Source organism: Microcaecilia unicolor, chromosome 11 (genome assembly GCF_901765095.1).
Source record: "Microcaecilia unicolor chromosome 11, aMicUni1.1, whole genome shotgun sequence".
Lineage (NCBI taxonomy): Eukaryota > Metazoa > Chordata > Amphibia > Gymnophiona > Siphonopidae > Microcaecilia > Microcaecilia unicolor.
In genome coordinates, this window is record NC_044041.1 from 15,127,899 (window position 1) to 15,147,199 (window position 19,301).

A 19,301-nucleotide genomic window follows, 5' to 3' on the forward strand; every position below is an offset into this window, starting at 1 on the left:
TATTTTCTCTGATTTGTTTTAAAATTACTACTTTGTAGCTTCATTGTGTGTCCCCTAGTCCTAGTATTTTTGGAAAGAGTAAACAAGCGATTCACGTCTACCCGTTCCACTCCACTCATTACTTTATAGATCTCTATCATATCTCCCCTCAGCTGTCTTTTCTCCAAGCAGAACAGCCTTAGTCACTTTAACCTTTCCTCATAGGGAAGTCATCCTCTATCATTTTTGTTGCCCTTTGCTGTACCTTTTCTAATTCCACTATATCTCTTTTGAGATGCGGTGACCAGAACTGCACACAGTACTCAAGGTGCGGTCGCACCACGGAGCAATATGAAGGCATTATAATATCCTCATTTTTGTTTTCCATTCCTTTTCTAATAATACCTACATTCTAGTTTCTTTCTTAGCCACCGCTACACACTGAGCAAAGGGTTTCAACGTATCATCAACGATGACACGACACCTAGATTGTTTTCCTGATTAGTGACTCCTAATGGGGAACCTTGTATGACGTAGCTATAGTTCAGGTTCCTCTTTCCCACATGCACTACTTTGCATTTGTTCATATTAAACATCATCTGCCATTTGGATGCCCAGTCTCCCAGTCTTGTAAGGTCCTCTTGCAATTTTTCACAATCCTTTTGCGATTTAAAAACTTTGAATAACCACTCTCAGGTTATTCCCCGGTGATTTCTAGGACACTGGGGCCACACTCCAGGGGTTCCATAGGTCCCAGAAAGCACCCACAGAACAAAAAACAGTCCAGGACAGCAGAGTCAATAAACTAAATAAGGTTTATTGTCACAGAATTTGAACAGTGAACAGAAAAAGGTGAAATCAGCAAGCGATAACAGGTAACTGAATATGGATCAATTATAAAACTATCTAAATATTTGTTTACTATCTGGGTAGTACCTTTCGAGAAATATAGTAAGCCCTATCAGATCGACTCTACACTTGTCTTTTAGATTGTACACTTGTCTCTAGATTTGCACCTGTCTTTTAGATTGTACACTTGTCTTTAGATTGTACACCTGTCTTTTAGATTGTAAGCTCCTTGAGCAGGGACTGTCCTTCCATGTTAAATTGTACAGCGCTGCGTAACCCTAGTAGCGCTTTAGAAATGTTAAGTAGTAGTAGTAGTACCTGGGAAGGTCATGAAATATAGTTGCTCATAGGTTATATCATATAACTGCTCACAGGGTCTCAATAAAAAGATCTACCTGCAGGCTAGATTTGAAATCCATGGCCAATCAGAGACCAGGGTATCAGTTTTGAAAGTAGCTGTCCAATGGTACTGCAGATTGCCTTTCCATAAACTGAAACTGGAAGAGAGAGTCTTTTTCTGCAACAGCTTTAAAACTTAAAACAGCAGCTTTAAAACTTAAAACAACTGCCATCTACTGGCCAATTAGGAGAAATACACTTCATGAAATAATACAATTTTCAGGCTTAGAAACCCACATTTGTCACAGTTCTCCATGGATGTAGAATATTTCCAAGCCTGAAGCAGGTAGCAATGACTGCATCAGAATAACCTTTTTGTCTCAACCGAGCCCTTTAAATGGCCACACCGTAAGACCAAAAGGGTATGGATCCTCCATGAGGCCTATTGCTTCAGTAGGCTGTGTACCAGAAATCATGTCCGCAAACCACAGCCTCTATAGCCAATCCAGGGCTACGAGAATAATTTGACACTAGTGCAATGCGATCCTTTTCAACACACAGCCTACTATGGGCCAAGAAGGGAAGACCAGGGCTGCACTAGGGCATCAATCCCCATCGAGCCCAGTTCTTTCTGACAGTTGAAAAACGTGGGTACTTTGGCATTCCTTTTAATCACCATCAAGTCCAGAAGTGGAGAACCAGCTGGGCATTATCTTGTGTTGCAGACCGCTGATGCCACATCAGGCATGCTCTTGCCATGAATGAGCTGTACAGTGATGCTTGAAAGCCGAAAGAGGCCACTTTAAAGACTTGTTTCAGCAAGCCTTCTTGCTTCCTATCCTGTAGGACGTTTAGGGCAATGTCCCCTTCCACCAGCAAGGTGGTCTTCTTAGTCACCACCATAACCAGGGAATTTACCTTTCTCCTCCGGAACTGAATACACTGAGGTCATGGCTCTTCCCGCTCTCAGTCCCATGTCCGGTTATACTAATTCTGCTGTAATCAGGTCCTGAATGTTTGGATGCATTGGGAAGGCCTTAGAAGAAACTCCAAGCCCCCTCATGATCAACGAAGATGGAACTCCCGATGCCAAAGCAGAAGGCTCCTCAATGGAAAGCACAGTTTTATTTCTGAGGCACTGTGCTTTCCATTGAGGAGCCTTCTGCTTTTGGCCAGTACTCTTATTGAGTACTGAGCTCCTCTTTATGAAACAACCTCAGTACTTTCAACCACCTCCCTCCTCAGGAGGAAGTTCTTCCTTCTCTAATGGATCCATCAACATGAACAGACTGAGGCCACATCACATAAGGGAGAAGCAGAGACAGCCTCATCTGTCCACTCCTGGAGGTCTAAACAAGACCTCTTAGAAGCCAGAGGGGCAGTGAGGCGAGAAACCGAACCACCCTGCAGCACCTCCGACTGTTCCTGCTTCAGTAAATAGGCCTGGTATAAGAGCAATATAAAATCTGGAGAAAACAAAGATTCCAAAGCAGTTGAATGCTCTGTTGGGCCTCGAGGCTGTAAAATGGCAGCTGTGCTTTGCACGTAATCAGACAGAGGCTGTTCATCACTGTCAGTTGGCCACAACAAAATGGCGCCCGTTCCCATGCTCTTCTACATCAAACTGTGCACCGGCCCCGCCAGAGAGCCCAAAAACCCCTTGACATTCAGATGTTGTGCCAAATCCAAAGATGTACTGCTGACGACCATTTCCTCCGTGTCCTGCAGGATTCCTGGCTTGCACGCACTACAATGCCCCGATGCTGGCCAGCAGGAAGACCGCTTAACCTCCTCCGCAGGATTCACCATCCATTCCATCACGAATGCAGCACAACGTGTCCCAAGCGGTGAGTCAGGATACCTCCCCTGCACCAAGTAGAACTTGCAGCCTTCCAAGTGATTTCAAGTCAAACTTTACTCCAACTTACCACTGCTGGCTACTCCCCCCAAACTCACAGTCTCCACAAGTCAACACAGATGAGAAAGGTCAGGACTGTCCCACGTTCTCCTCAAAGCCTCTTTCGTTCTCCTTTCTTTTTTTTTTTTTTTAAGCTTGTTATGCTGGAAAAGGAAAGCTCCACAGGAAACAGGGTAGAGGTGAAGGAAGTAAAAAAGTAAATTTGCAGGGCACCAGAGACAGGGATCTGAAGACCCCCAGATATGACTCTGCAGACTCAGGCCACCTGCAAAGCTCAACTAGGGACCAGCTGACCAACTGGACCAGGAGTAAATCACTCAGAATCAAAGACTGAAATATGTGTCCATCCACCTGCTGGAGACAGAAAACACTGAGGAGCTGGACCGGATGCCAGAAGAGATGTCTCAGCTCAGCTATCTACAGCTGCTGGTTGATGGACACAACTATCCCACAGGTTCTGGAATAGTGGGAAGCTACGTAATGGAAGTATCCTTGTCTTTTGACCCCAATTATTCAACTATCATTCCTGTGATTATAAGTTAGTTAACTAAAGTATTTAAATCAGGAATCATCATGCCTGTATTGAATTATTCAGCGAGGAACTCTTGATTTGTCTACAGTAAGTTCCTTCTGTAATAACATAGTTGGAAATTACTAAAGCAAGCGTTCTCAATGGGCAATGATCCACTTTAACTGGCTAATACAGCTACTAATTTTCTCTAGCAAGTTGTTCAGTTTGATCCCTTCCCGTCAGCTCTCCATACCTCATCCATATCTTGTACTTGCGTATCTTGGTCCATTTGTGATGGTGTCTCCTCTGACTTATCCTCTTTTTCGTCCTCGTCATCATCTGATTCCACCTCCATCTCAACTTCCTCACTTTCACCAAATTTCTCATAACGCTCCTGGATCAGGATACGGGCCCCTAGCTCCTCTGGTGTGGTTGGAGGAGGGAAATTTCCTGCAAAAAGTGGAGGGAAGGTTCTTAGATAAGAAAACCCAATGCCAACTCTTCTGCCAAAACCAACACTCAGAACAAATTTAAGGCTATATTATCTAGCAATTCCTGATCATGTGAATCAAGAAGCACCATCTTACGATCAGAGGAACATCTTTTAAAACCCAAGTGAAGCTAGTGAATCACAACTGCACATACAGGCAGATCAATGAAGACTGCGCGGTAATGGTTGGGGCGAATGATTCAAGGGCAGGTGAGGATTCCAGAGTGTATTTTTGAATGTCAAAGTTGACATTCGACAGTGGTGCCGTCAAAAATATATGGCTGTTCGAATCCTAGCTGTCCATGAACATATGGGGATTTGGGAGCCAGTATTACCTCCGGCTAGGGTACCATACTGGACTTGAAACTGATACCACAAAGCATGACAGTGAATTCAGTGACATCCATGCAAGTTATATTCCTCGACAGGAATCGAATCACTGCAGAATGAAGAAAACATTAGCACAGATGACCAAACTCACCATCAGTGTTCGTCTCTTCCACTTCCTGCAAATGTTGAGCCCCTAAAACTCTTTCATTAGGACTAATACTGTTTTCTCCATGGCCAAGCGGTGCGCACACTCTCTTGTTATTAACTGAAATTTAGGAATTTTACCAGCAAACTGGTAAAACTGTTCATAAACTTCAAACAGATATCTGGATACCTCTGTGTAAAGCAAATGTGTTTGTGGCACTTGATTCATTTACAGTGTAGCCTGTCAGAGCTTCCTAGAAGCTTCCCTAGCGAAATTAACCAATATTCACTCCCACCCCCATTTTCATTTCAATTCTCTGTATAATGCTCCACTCATTTTTAACTCCTCCTCTTACCTTGTTCAGTGGGCTGGAAATCCACTGTCTCCACCACTACAAAATCATGCCAATCAATCTGGGCGTAAGCAACTCTTTCCTTCTCTTTTTCCTCCTCTTCTTTCTTCCTCTCACGCTCCTGAAATTTTGCCCATTCTACTCTGTATCGCACCTGAAGACAAAGAGTCATAAAATCTGTCAAACAGAAGTATGCACAATAATCCAAGATGTACCATGTAATGCATCTAAGAAGCAACAAGGTAGCCGATCCGCAAATTCCGATGTGGAAACAAACAGAGCAGATCAGTAGTTGATACAAACAAATCTTTATTGTAGAGTTTCAACCTAATGCAAAGCCCGACACAGGTCGTGGTTCGCCCACAAGGGGGGTTGCGTCAGGGGCTAGAAAGTAATAAATAAACAAAATTACAAATATAAAAAAAAATAAGTAAAAATATAAAATGAAAAATAAAAACCAATATAGTAAAGTCATCACAAATACATATATATTAGACATTAATAATAATAAATAACCAATAACTCTAATTTATTTATTTATTTATTGCATTTGTATCCCACATTATCCCACCTCTTTGCAGGCTCAATGTGTAAAGTAAAAAGTACTTTAAAAAATATATCTAATGCTTGACAACATGAATATAAAATATACACTACAAAGTTTTTTAGTGGTAAAGATCAGAAGGTATGTATCCTATTCCTACTATATCATATTTTTGGTATATATGTAGTTTTGAATGATTGTTTATGGACTTCTGTGCTAAATGCAGATGCGATATATTTTACATTCATGTTCTCGAGCATTAGATATATTTTAAGTACTTTTTAATTAGAGTTATTGGTTAGTTATTATGTCTACTATATATATGTATTTGTGATGCTTGTGCTATACTGGTTTTTACTATTCATTTTAGAATTTTAGTTATCTATATATATAAAAGGCAAGACCAACGTTCTATGAAGCCTCCAGCCGGAAGTGTGAAGCGCCAGAGATATCCAGTTTCCCCATGAGTGAAGGAAAACAGCACAGCACGAAATCTCACACAGTGAAGGACTCAGAGGGGGGAGGGGAGAGAGATGCCCTCACTCTCTCTGTAACAAAAACACAGAACAGCAGGAAACTTAACACTGAAGGACTGGACTGGGAGGGGGGGAGGGAGAGAGGGCAGGGACACACACTCCCACATGCACACTCTGAAGAAAACCTTGCTAGCCCCCGTTTCATTTGCATCAGAAACGGGGCTTTTTTACTAGTTTTTTTTATATTTGTCATTTTATTACTTTCTAGCCCCTGACGCAGCCCCCTTGTGGATGAAACACAGCCTGTGTCGGGTTTTACAGAGAGACCTAGTACACCTCCACAACAAAGAACAAATATCACATACAGAACACCCCACATTAATCCATGAGATTGATTAATCCACAAGACCAATTTTATTTATGGTAACAGCAGTTAGCATATCTTGATGTAATAAAAAAAGATTTGGACAAGTTCTTTGAAGAAAAGTCCATAATTTGCTATTAAGACAGACATGGGGAAGCCGCTACATATCCCTGGGATTGGCAGCATGGAATCTTGCTAATATTTGGGATTCTGCAAGGTACTTGTAACTTGGATTGGCCACTGCTGGGCTAAATGAACCACCAGTCTGACCCAGTATGGCAAATTCTTATGTTCACACAGACTCTTAAAGATCCAAATCAATGAACAGCAGTTATCCTAAGGGATCAAGTCCTTTTGTAATAATCTGAACAATTCCAAGGGCAATCCATACTCTGCAGGATTGTTTTAAAGTGCCAAAACGTAACTTCAGACATAACTTCTCTCAAGACACAGGAAAAGTTTCCACATTACATAAAGAAGGAACTCATGGTTATATTGAGTAAAAAAGCTCATGAACCTTGCCAGAAAATAGAAAAGCCCCAAGATGTGCATTACCTGATCCAGGACTTCCTTGGGATTTTCTGCTTCTTTCTTCAGCTTTGCAAGCAATCCTTTCGGAGGAATCAAAATCTGGAAAAACAGGGACATGTGAGTTTAAGAGGCAAAAGTATTAAAAAAAAACCTCCCCCCCACCCCCACCCCAGACACAGTGAAGGTGTTTGCTTAATACTGGGGAAGCTCAGGCACCCACACATTATAAGTACATAAGTAATGCCACACTGGGAAAAAACCAAGGGTCCATCGAGCCCAGCATCCTGTCCACGACAGCGGCCAATCCAGGCCAAAGGCACCTGGCAAAGCTTCCCAAACGTACAAACATTCTATACGTGTTATTCCCGGAATTGTGGATTTTTCCCAAGTCCATTAAATATTGAATTCCTGTACTTAAGTATAAACCTTCCAGATGAGAAGCCTGCATACACACCCCGGATGCAATTTCCTCCTGATACTTCTGCTTGTATTAAGCTCTCTCTCAATCACTGCAGAAGTATCAGTGATCAAATTTTTTACTGCCGACTAGCATATTTACACCAAGAATCTCACAAGATTTCACAGACCTTAACAACTAAATAAAAAGAACTACTCGGCTGCACAGACACTGTGGAATACACAGAGAGATTCTCCTTCGAGAAATACAAAAAGAAGACATGCTGAAATAATGAAGGCTCAGAAAAGTACATGATTAAAGCTGATCTCTTTCTACGTAGCTAGAGGAGCCACTACTCATTTAAATCAAAGCCATCTTGAGGAGGTCACGTGACGCTATGAACGGGAGCAGTCGCTAGCGGTTCTGCTCCTGCCACCCTTTCAAGATTCCCACGATTCTGGCAGCCTAACTGCCGGAATTGTGCATCGTCGAGGGGAGCTGAGAGCGCTGGGAGGTTCGTGCGCAGCGCCCGGGAGCTGAAGTAAGCATGGCTGCGAAATTGCTATGAAGATAAAGAACGCAGCAGGGCACACAAGGACAAAATGGCGGCGCCAGGAAGCCCTACGAGCTCCCTGGTCGGCTCGGCGTGGGTGGCGGAGATCGCTGCTGAGGTGACAGGAGCCATGGAGGTCACTTTGTATAAGAGACTGAGCCCGATACATTCAAAGTTGGAACAGCTTCACAGCAATATGGGGAAACTTAGCCAGGATTTAGCTGCGTACCAACAACGAACTGGAAGATCGGATGGTAGCGGTGGAGGAGGTGCAGGCCCACATACAAAAAATGGTTGCTTCATATGAGGAAAAAAGAGAACCTGGAAAATCAGTCTAGGAGAAACAATCTGAATCAGTGGGCGACCATGACATTCGCACCTTCTTGGAAACTTGGCTAAGGCACGAACTGGGTGGAAGAAATCAAAAGCAAATGGGAACAAGATGTGGGGGAGAAATTAGCCTCTTGGGACTTTCTGACTTCTATTAAGACTATCCCTCACTTGAGTGGTAATGCTAACTATAGGGAGTGCTGCTTTCGTGTTTATTACAAAGCTTACTTTCCCAAGTTCAGCTATTTTGGCCGGGTGGCATTCAATCGCCATCCTGTTTAAAATGTAAGTTAATGGATAATACCTTTTTTCATGCGTTTTGGGGATGCGTGGAGATAAAGCGTTTTTGGTGCCGGATTATTGATTATTTGTCGTCACTTTTTTCATGCAGAATAACTGGCTCCCCACTGCAGCTGGTGTTGGATTGCCCTGGGGACTTTTGGGGCCCCTCAGGGGAGAGTAGATTGTTGTTTCGTAAAATGTGTCTACTGGCGAGGAAGTGTATTTTGCAGTCCTGGACCTCTGACTCCCCGCCTGAGTTCTGGCACTGGTGTAATATGGTGCATCTTTTATTATCTTGGGAGGCACGAGAAGTTAACGTAAATCTCGGTTTTTGAAGATTTGGAATCCCTATTTGGCCTTTTTGACACCTAGAGGCAGAAATCTTATTCTGAACCTGTTGGGTTGAGTTGTCCGCTAGATAAGGGGGGGATTTGGGGGGTGGGGTGGGAGGTAGAGCTGGTTTAAGTGTTCTCTGTCCACTGTTCTGGGAGGTCATAAGAACCCAGTCCTCCTGGGGCGCAGGTGGGGAGGAGTGCAGCAGTGGGGGGAGAGTAGGACCACAGGCAGGGTGGGTTAGGGTATACTAAGATTTTCTTGTTAATTTTTTTCTGGGTTGCTGGCCAGTTTTGTCTGGGTTATATTACTATTTTGGTTTAAAGCTGGGTCATCTCCACCCAAGTATGGGAAAGGGGGAGGGTGGATGGAGAAGGGAGAAAAATGAACAAATTTTGATATTAGATTCTATTATTTTGTATTTAGAACGAATGTTCTGAGTCTCGGCTTGTACATTATTGAACTTGTTGGTAATGTTTCACATGCTGTAACGTCAATAAAAATTGTTGAAACATAAACCAAAGCCATCTCGAGGGGTGGGGGGGGGGGGTGGGGGGAGCACAAATAGGCAAAGCGGAACAACTGCACCAGACTTGCAAGTTTACAGCCCCACCCCTTGCTGCTTGCCGATGGCATTTCTTATTCCTACGTGTCAGGGGGCCTGGAGTTGCCATGCAGTGGGTTGCACAGTGCTAGGAGATTTCAGCAGGCAGTGGATAACAGTAAGTAACCCCCCCTCTGTTTTCACTCTCTGAAGGACCCATTTCCCCTTATCACTGCTCTTCAATCTGCATAGAGAGGTGTCCTGCTCCAGCTGATTTGCCCCAGGTCAGCCCTGGGTATTGCTCTTTCATTAAAGGTACAGGGGATTCAGAGTTTAACTGGCCATATTTCAAGCCGAGAAAACAAAGGTCACACTACAAATTCCTCTGAATAAAGAAAAGAAAGCAAATGTCCTACAGTTTTACTTTGGCTTCCTGTAGTCTGTATCCTGACAAGCCTGCCTGTTCTTGTGAAGAAAATAAAAACACACTGAGGACACGTGTTGCACTAACAAAAAAAGTTCCGGTACTCAAATACTAAGCCACCCTTCAGGGGTGAGGTGATCACTGAGGGACCTATCCCACAATAGCCAGGCCCCCTGCAACCAGTCACAGAATCTATGAGAAGGCAGAATTGGTGTGTAGAGCCTGAGCTCTTTCATTAAAACTTGGGGTCCGTGGGTCAATTTTAGCAGACAGTGGAAAAGGTGCCGGTACTCAGTACCCCCAAGTACCCCCTCAAAAAAAGCCCTGCGTGTCCTACACATTACGTATCAATGTGTGATTTGCAAGCCTTGATAGTCGGTCCTGAAGCAAACTCCTTCTCTTTCCTATTTGAAATGGCGTTCCCTTCCGCTATTCTCTCTTTTGTTTAATCCCACGGTTCTAAACCCAGTCTTTGAGACACACCTAGCCAGTCAGGTTTTTGGGATAACCATAATGAATATGTATGAAAACAATTTGCATGCCCCACCTCCACTGTATGCAAATTTATCTCATGCATATTCATTGTGGGTATCCTGAAAACCTGACTGGCTAGGTGGTCCCTGAGGATTGGAATGAGAACCCCTGTTTTATCCTGACTTGTACACCGATTTGTTAAAGCTTTTGATGAGCGGTATATTAAGCTAAATAAACCGTACCTTAGTGTATTGCTCCACCAGCTTGGTGAAATAATTAAAAAGGCTGTGCTGTGGCCGCAAGAAGTCAAACTGGTAATTCCTCTGCTCCTTCTGCATCAATTGAGTCAAGAACTGCCGACCGTTCCGGCCCACAAACTGCGCTGTCAACTTCACCACATCCAGGTCAAAGGCCGAGATGGAGGGGGGATCAGCGACAAACTCAAAATCTGGTGGAGGTTCCTTTGGAATAATGGTTTCTTGGATCACCTGAGCCTGAACCTAGGAAATAATGTTGAGATATTAGAAACCTGTGCATAGATCATGTGACGGAAACAGGCCCAATACAAGCTACAGGTTCTAGCAGGTTTACCTTATACAAAGTATATGACATGAGTTAACGCATTAGCAGAATTATTCAAAACTAAAATCCTCCGGCAGGAAGCCTAGCTTGGTTCTACGTTCAGAAGCAGAAGTCCAGGAAAAATGAGACAGAGAAGGATGGCTCCACTTCATCCTCCTTGAATTCTAGCGCACCTGTATTTTGACACAACCAGAACACAGAATATTATAGACCAGTGGTTCCCAAGCCTGGTCCTGGAGGCACCCCAGCCAGTCGGGTTTTCAGGAGATCCACATTGAATATTCATGAGAGAGATTTGCATGCACTGTCTTCACTGCGTGCAAATCTCTCTCATGCATATTCATCGTGGATATCCTGAAAACCTGACTGGCTGGGGTGCCTCCAGGACCAGGTTTGGGAACCACTGTTATAAACTGTTAAACAAGCTATGATGCTTAATGAACCAGGGGTAATTAGGATGGCAGAACAATGAATTTAATAGGAAAGCAAAGATCAGAATGAGCTCCTCACTAGCTAAGATAGCAGGGCCACAGGTCTTAATGGGTGCCTGAACAAGTCAAAAGATTGCTAGAAAAGCAAAGCTGCTGACCCAATGACGAGGCATTGCGATTATGGCTGCAAAGATGCAATGCATCATGGGATGGAATTGGCCATACCACTGAAAAATTTGTATCCTCCCCTCTTGAAAGTTTACAGTCTCTAAACTGGTAGTCACACCTTCAGGAAAAACAAAAACAGCAAAGGTGACGTACAACAAAAATCCACCCCTAAGGTGCCAAGAAATCTTTTATTTTAGTTCTTCACTTGACACGGGTGATCTGTAATCAAATAATTGTTCTGACCAAACATGTTAACAAATTTTGCCAGTACTCTTTTTATGAAATTTGTCAGTATCTTTTACATATTGATAGTGTACATTGCAAGGTTTTTTTCATATTTCTTATATGTTTAATGGTTTTTATCTATTGGAACATGTTCTAGACGTCTCTCTTATGCAGATAAACAAATCTATTCATTTCTTTATAACATGTGTATGTTTTCTAAATTTTGTACATGTCTATATTAAGGCTGCAAGTTAATCACAGTCAACCATGCAATTAATGCATCGATCATTAAGCATGATGTAAAAATGTAATCGTGATTAGAGAATTTAATCACACTGCAGCATCTGCTGTCTCCTCCAAACGTCTTTTCTACTCCTGACCTCTGTCCTCAGCATGATCCAGCATCTTTCCCTCCAACCAGGATTTAACATCACCCCCCCCCCCCTCCGCACGTCAGTCTACCTTAAATGGTTTTCTGTTGGTCTCCAGCAGCAGCAGTGGTGCACATATGCTGCCTGCAGTCTGCTGCAAAGCTTTCCCTCTTGTTCATTCTGCTTCCTCCAATATCACTTTCTGTTTTTGCATGGGCGGGATGGGTCAGAGGGAAAGCTTCGGACCTGGACACAGGAAGCCACTATCAGGGACCAACAAAGCACCTTGAAGGAAGACTGGGGGGGAGAGGTGAATTGAGAGAGGGCAGATGCCAAACCCCGAGTGGGGGGAATGGAGTGAGCTGCAGACCTGCACTGGAGGGGTCACCAGTGAAAGCTGTTGCCAAAGCAGTAATCTCCAGCAGCCAGGAAAACAACTTTGTGTTACTCACTACCAAGTTTATGTAGTGAGTAGGGCGAGGTGCTGAATAATAGGAGGGAGGGAGAGAGATACTGGAGCTGGGGAAGAGGAAAGGGAGGGAAGGAAAAGAAAGAAAGATATGCTGGATCTGGGGGCAGGAGGGAGGGAGATTATCAGTCCTTTAGGGAAGTGGGATGGGATTTGATATAACGCCTTTCTATGGTTGCAAAGCGGTTTACATATTATATACAGGTACTTACTTTGTACCTGGGGCGATGGAGATTTAAGTGATTCGCCCATAGTGAAAAGGAGCCGCAGTGGGAAATAAGTAAACAAATAAACTTCAGTCGCATGATTAATCGTGATTAAAAGATTTTGATTGAGGTGCAGCCCTAGTATATATAGGATCTCTGATTTAAGTATTTTGGATTTGTTTTTTTAGACTCCTGATGCAGATCCATAGGCCGAAACACAGCCCACGTCAAGTCTAGTGAAGAACTAGGATTGCTTGGCACCTCAGGGGTGGATTTTTGTTCTGTGTCACCTCTGCAGGTTTTTGTTTTTCCTGTCAGAGATTTGTGGAGGAACGTTCTTCTGTTTATCTTCTACTGTCGCACCTTCCCCAGAAATACGACACGACATCCAATGTGAAATCTTGTAAATTTGTTGTGCATTAGAACTTTATGCTATTATTGTTATGCCTGTAAGCTGCCGAGTGTTTACAAAAAAAACAAGGCATAAATTTAAAATAGGATGGAAACTGAAAACTCCTTTCTCAAGTTATTTTGTACAAAAACCTTTAATAAAAACTATCAAAACCTGAACAACCCAAGGTACAAGGCAGTCAATGATGAATAAAAGAACAGCTGCCTTTTACAGCTAATGTGCTGTATGGTATCCGCATGCTCCAGAATAACAGGATGCTCAGAATGGAAAGCAATCAACAGACACTTTTAATCTCTGTGTGAGCCAGAAGGACGGGATCAACGTTGTATCAGCCCATGAGATTTAAAACTGATTCTCCAGTACAGAAAGGCTGGTATGCTTCACGCCTCTGTGCAAGCCAGCAAGATGTGATCCACCTGCCACTTCAAGGCAGATGTTTGAAATCTGGGGGTGGTGCAAATGAGAGGGTCATACCTAGTGCTGTCTAATTCACAATTCAAATTGATTCACCAATTCGTTTTCAGTGAATTGATTCAAATCGATGTTTGGGGGGTAGGGAATTGGAAGTCTCGATTCGGACTTCCCCACCTCCCTCTGTCACCCAAGCCACTGCTGTTCTCTCAGCTATGACAAAAGAAGATAAACTCACTACAGGGCTAGTCTCCCTATTGGCACAGGCTGCCGGCTCTGCCCTGGAACAGGAAGTGACATCAAGGGGGCAGGACCGGCAGCTGCACCAATGGAGAGTCTGGCCCCCATGGCAAGTTTAGCTTCTTTTGCCGCAACTGCTGCTCTAGAGAAGCAGCAGCGGTTGGGGTGTCAGGGTAGGAGGGGGAAGAGGCAGACACTGGATTGAGGGCTACAAAGATGGGACAGTGGCTGGATGGAAGAGATGGGGACAGAGAGAGGGCAGAAGCTGGATAGAAAGGGGGCAGCGGAGGAGGGCAGACCATAGGTAGAAGGAAGGAGGACAGAGGCTGGATGGAAGGGAGAAGAGGAGGGGGAGAATAAGAAAGAAGGAAGGGAGATGCTGGTCCCGGGGGAGGAAACACAAAAGGGGATAGGAGACAGGAGTGAAAGAGGAATAAGGGGAGAAGCTGAACATGGGGAAGGGGAATAGGGGCACAGAAAGGTTTTGCTAGACAAAGCAAAGATACAATGGGGGGGGGGGGGGGTATAGATGCTCAACATGGCAGGAAGATAGGGGCAGGGCCACAGAAAGGGAATTGAATGATGGACATGGACAGTGAAGAAATACCATATGGACCAGGAGACCCTGGCAAACGAGTTAAGAGAAGACAGAGGAAAGTGGAAACCAGAGACGCAATTACAAAAATTAAAAGACTAGATAACAATGGTAGAAAAAATGAATTTTATCATCTATTTATTGATAAGTAGCCTTAAAGAACTGAATCGAATTAAAACAAAAAAGATTCATATGAGTGAATTGCACTAGTCATACCAGATGGAAAAGACTAAAGTTGGCGGAATACATTGAAGGACAGTTTACCTTCTGGGGAAGCTGCTGTGCGGACTGCTGCTGTTGCATAACCTTGGGGATGGCAGCAGAGGGCTCCTGCCCCTTTCCTTCCTTAAATTCATTGACTTTGTGTCGGTAGTATGCATGATATGGATCGTTGGGATTCAGGAAGTTGAATTTGGGATTATTTATTTCATTCTGCCGAATCCGAGCTTCGAATTCAGGGCCATTCCTGAGGGGGGAAAACAAAACAAAAACCAATGCATTAAGCTTTGAATCTTAAGAGTTGCAATTCTTGGATCTCTCCCACTGCCCAAGAGACTAATGTAAAAAAAAAATACAACTTCACTCATTTAGACTTGGTAGCGAGGTGCAATGCAGATGACTGTCAAGACGTTTTGGTTTTTTTCTTAATTTTGATTTTAATTACTCCCCTTTCCAAATCAGAGTTTAAGGCAAAAGAACTTCCAAAATATCCAAGTACAGTTATCAAAAAAAGGTAGAACAGTGAATGATAAAAAGGTGTAAACAGCAAGAAGCAGGATATTGTCTTACTACCTAAGTAGTGCCTGGAGAGTTCAGGGAATATAGCTGCTCATAGATTTTGAGCAGGGTCTCGGTGCAGAGGTCTTCACTCTCCACACTCCCACTCTGGAGTGTGGAGAATTCCAGCATATTCTGGCTGGATCTTAGACTTCAGGGCCAATCAGGGCCCAGAGCACTAGCACTAAGGGGTTTCTGGCCAAAGGCACTGCAGGTTACTCTCCCCCAGGGGTTTTCTTCTTTTCCTGTGGGAAAGCAGAGGTCTGTTTTCTTTTCAGCTTGTTACAGCTATAAAGCAGAGGACAGACACCATCTGCTGGCCAAACAAGGGAAATGCATTGAAAGAAAGGTGCCATTTAAGCAACAACACAAAATCATAAGCCTGAAGTCCCCTGTCTCTCCACAGAATAAGTCTGCCCTGCTTTACCATTTGTTAAGACAGCTTTATATGGAATGGACAAGGGGTTGATATGATAACAGCAAGAGGGGACTGTTTTAGAGGCAGTAAATGGGTAGAGAGGTGATGATGTGTTATTGGAGAGGTTAACAGTTTAAACCTGTAGGATTCTTGGAGTTAAAAAAAAAAAAAAAAAAAAAAGACACGAGTGTTGCAGACTTCTGCTCATCAATTGAGATGTGTAATTAACACTGAAGAATCCTTGCATACATCTCATGTCTAAAGCTATAATGTACCCAAAATATGGAAAAATTTTATATACATACTAGTAAAAAAAGCCCGTTTCTCATTGAAATGAAACGGGCGGTAGCAAGGTAATGACCTTCTGCCATTAATGTTTTTAAGGGCTCTCCACTTGCCTCCTCCTTTGATGTCTGTACCTTGGAGTTCATTTTCAGGGAGTGGAAGAGAGAGATACACGTGGAGGGGCATAATCAAATGGCGCTGGCCATCTATATGGCCGGCACCGCAAAGAGCAGTCCCGAACCGTATTATCAAAAAAGATGGCCGGCCATCTTTCGTTTCTATAATACGGTTGGGGCCGGCCAAGTGTCAGAGATGGCCGGGTTTGAGATGGCTGGCATTGGTTTTCGCCGATAATGGAAACAGTTACCGGCCATCTCCAAGGCATTTGGTCGTGGGATACGATTGGGGCCGGACAAATGTCAGAGATGGCCGGGTTTGAAATGGCCAGCATCAGTTTTCGCCAATAATGGAAGCCGATGCTGGCCATCGCAAACATTTGGCCGGCCCTAACCATATTCCCACGACCTAATGCCTTGGATTTGGCCGGGCTTGAGATGGCTGGCATCGGTTTTCGCCGATAACGGAAACCGATGCTGGCCATCTCAACCCCGGCCAAATCCAAGGCATTTGGTCGTGGGAATACGGTTGGGGCCAGCCAAATGTCAGAGATGGCCGGCATCGGTTTTCGTCGGCCATCTCAAACCCGGCCAAATCCAAGGCATTTGGACGTGGTAGGGGTCAGCATTTGTAGTGCACTGTCCGTACCTCGGAGTTCAACTTTCTTGAAAGTGAGAGTCCTGTCAGGCGGTTTGTGTGCTTCCCACCACCGTGGTCCTCTGTTCGTGGCGTTACTATGCAGCCTTCCCTTCCCTCCGAGGGCGGGGCAGTGACAGCGAGTGCGATTGCCTGTGGTTGGTCCCTTCTTCTTCTGACGTCACGTTTCTTTCCCTGGCAACTATAGAGAGTTCCCTCGAGGGCTTGGCAGCGATCGGGAGTGCGATTACGAACCCTAAGAATGCTACACGGCTTCGCTGCCATGGAGTCAGCTTCAGAACATTGGAGGTGCGAATTATTATATTAGATAAGCAAATGAACAAAGTGCCATCCACTCTTACGCAAATTTCTTTTTTTTATCATATACCTAAAATGATCGCCACATAACCACCTTAGAAAACAATATTTGCCACTAAATATTACCTGCATATCAATGTGAAAGTGTCTCGTATTAGGTTCTAACCTATATTATACTGTTTATATAAATAGAAATAATAACATATAGGCAGGAGGGCAGTCATGTAGCAGCTTTTTGTCACTGGTAGATGGGGCTCTGCTGTGGGGATCCCCTTGAAGTAATGACTCTGCTACTGCCATAACCCCTTCTTCCCAACTCACTAACAACTTTGCAGTTGTGGAACTGTCACAGATGATCCTTCCCTGACATCAACACACTGTCCTACACCCTCCAACCGCTCATAAACATTTTTGCAAATCATGACCAAATTTAAGCCATCTGGAATCTTTCATATGCTGATGCATCAAGGAAGGAGTCTTCCTAGACAGAAGCAATTCCAAGACTTTAAAAAGAACACAATGGACTTTAGCTTGTATACACACCTGGCTACAAAGCTGGCTGTTTTGTCAACAATATTCCTGACCTCAGGAGGAGGATAAATAATTCCCACAATAGGTTTGGGAGTAACCACTTCTTCCTTTGGCTCATCTTCAGGCTAATGAAAAGAGAAAAAATATATATATATATCACACCACCATCATCAGTATCCATCACAGAAACAGAAACCTCATATAATATTTCAGAAAACATGTTTTAATAACTCACAGAAGGGTCCTTTTATTAAGGTGCGCTGAAAAATAGCCTGCGGTAGTGTAGACGCGTGTTTTGGGCGTGCATAGAATTATTTTTTTTAGCACACCTACAAAAAATGCCTTTTTTAAATTTTTGCCAAAAATGGACTTGCAGCAAAATGAAAATTGCCACGTGTCCATTTTGGGTCTGAGACCTTACCGCAAGCCATTGACCTAGCGGTAAGGTCTCACACAGTAACTAGGCGGTAACGGTCTACATGCGTCAAATTCCACTTGACACGCGTAGGAAAACAACAAATATTTTTCAGGCTTGCACCAAAATTGAAATTACTACAAGGTTCACACGGTAACTAGTTTCTAACTTCAATTTGGCACTCGCAGGCACCTACTATGAGGAAAGGCTAAAGCGGCTAGGGCTCTTCAGCTTGGAGAAAAGGTGGCTGAGGGGAGATAGGAGATATGATAAGAGGTCTATAAAATAATGAGTTGAACGGGTAGATGTGAAGCTTCTGTTTACGCTTTCCAAAAATACTGGGACTAGGGGGCATGCGATGAAGCTACAATGTAGTAAATTTAAAATGAATCGGAGAAAATTTTCTTCACTCAACGTGTAATTAAACTCTGGAATTCGTTGCCAGAGAATGTGGTAAAGGCAGTTAGCTTAGCAGAGTTTTAAAAAAGGACTGGACGGCTTCCTAAAGGAAAAGTCCACGGACCAGTATTAAATGGACTTGGGGAAAATCCACTATTTCTGGGATAAGCAGTATAGAATGTTTTGTACTTTTTTGGGATCTTGCCAGGTATTTGTGACCTGGATTGATCACTGTTGGAAACAGGATGCTGGGCTTGATGGACCTTTGGTCTTTCCCAGTATGGCAATACTTAGGTACGCAGTTTAGTAAGAGGGCCCCAGAATTACATGTATGCACTGCTCAACACACATAAGTCTCATCTAAAAATAAAGTAAAACTGTACCTTTGTCTCACAGTTAGAAGAAACAAGTGTCAAAGTTATGGAGGCAAAACAAGGAGTGGATGAGTAGCCTAATGGTTAGTGTAATGGGCTGCAAACTGGGGAATTAGGTTTGATTCCCACTGCAGCTCCATCTGACCCTGGGACTTGTTAGATCTTGCCAGGTACATGTAACCTGGACTGGCCACTGTTGGAAACAGAATGCTGGGCTTGATGGACCTTCGGTCTGTCCCAGTATGGCAACCCGTATGGTCTTACATACAAAAAACTTAGATTGTGATTTCACTAGGGATAAAAATGCTCGAATGCAGTATGTAAACTGCTTTGATGGTAGCACATGAAGGCAATATTAAAATTATATAATAAAAAAAAAAGTATAGTTTGGATTTGGACTAGATCTGAGATTTAATTATTTGCCTTTGTCAAATAAGAGCTTAGGATGAGTTACAATAAGTAAACAAGTTGATCGATCATGCCCTTCCATCCTCAATAATTCTGAGGAACATGGGTATGATGTGAGTTTTAATAGGACTCAAAAATTCTGAACACTGATGTTTACTTTCTAGAGCCATGATATATGATGCCACATTTAAATCTAGACTGAAAGCCCACCTCTTTAACATTGCTTTTGACTCATAACCACTTGTAACCACTCGCCTCCACCTACCCTCCTCTCCTCCTTCCTGTACACAGATTTGATTTGCTTACTTTATTTTTTGTCTATTAGATTGTAAGCTCTTTGAGCAGGGA

The 19,301-nt window shown here is 43.5% G+C and overlaps 1 protein-coding gene across 1 annotated transcript in view; it reads right to left on the bottom strand.

The window, feature by feature from the left end:
- Positions 1-19,301, bottom strand: part of SF3A1 (splicing factor 3a subunit 1) — a 60,373-nt gene that overhangs the window by 39,215 nt on the left and 1,857 nt on the right. Inside the window, exons 2-7 of the mRNA XM_030218597.1 lie at positions 17,370-17,482; positions 14,540-14,741; positions 10,408-10,665; positions 6,853-6,927; positions 4,917-5,067; positions 3,850-4,046 (exon numbers count right to left, since the gene is read on the bottom strand). Of these exons, the coding sequence (XP_030074457.1) occupies positions 3,850-4,046; positions 4,917-5,067; positions 6,853-6,927; positions 10,408-10,665; positions 14,540-14,741; positions 17,370-17,482 (996 nt within the window). The remainder of the gene's footprint in view (positions 1-3,849; positions 4,047-4,916; positions 5,068-6,852; positions 6,928-10,407; positions 10,666-14,539; positions 14,742-17,369; positions 17,483-19,301) is intronic.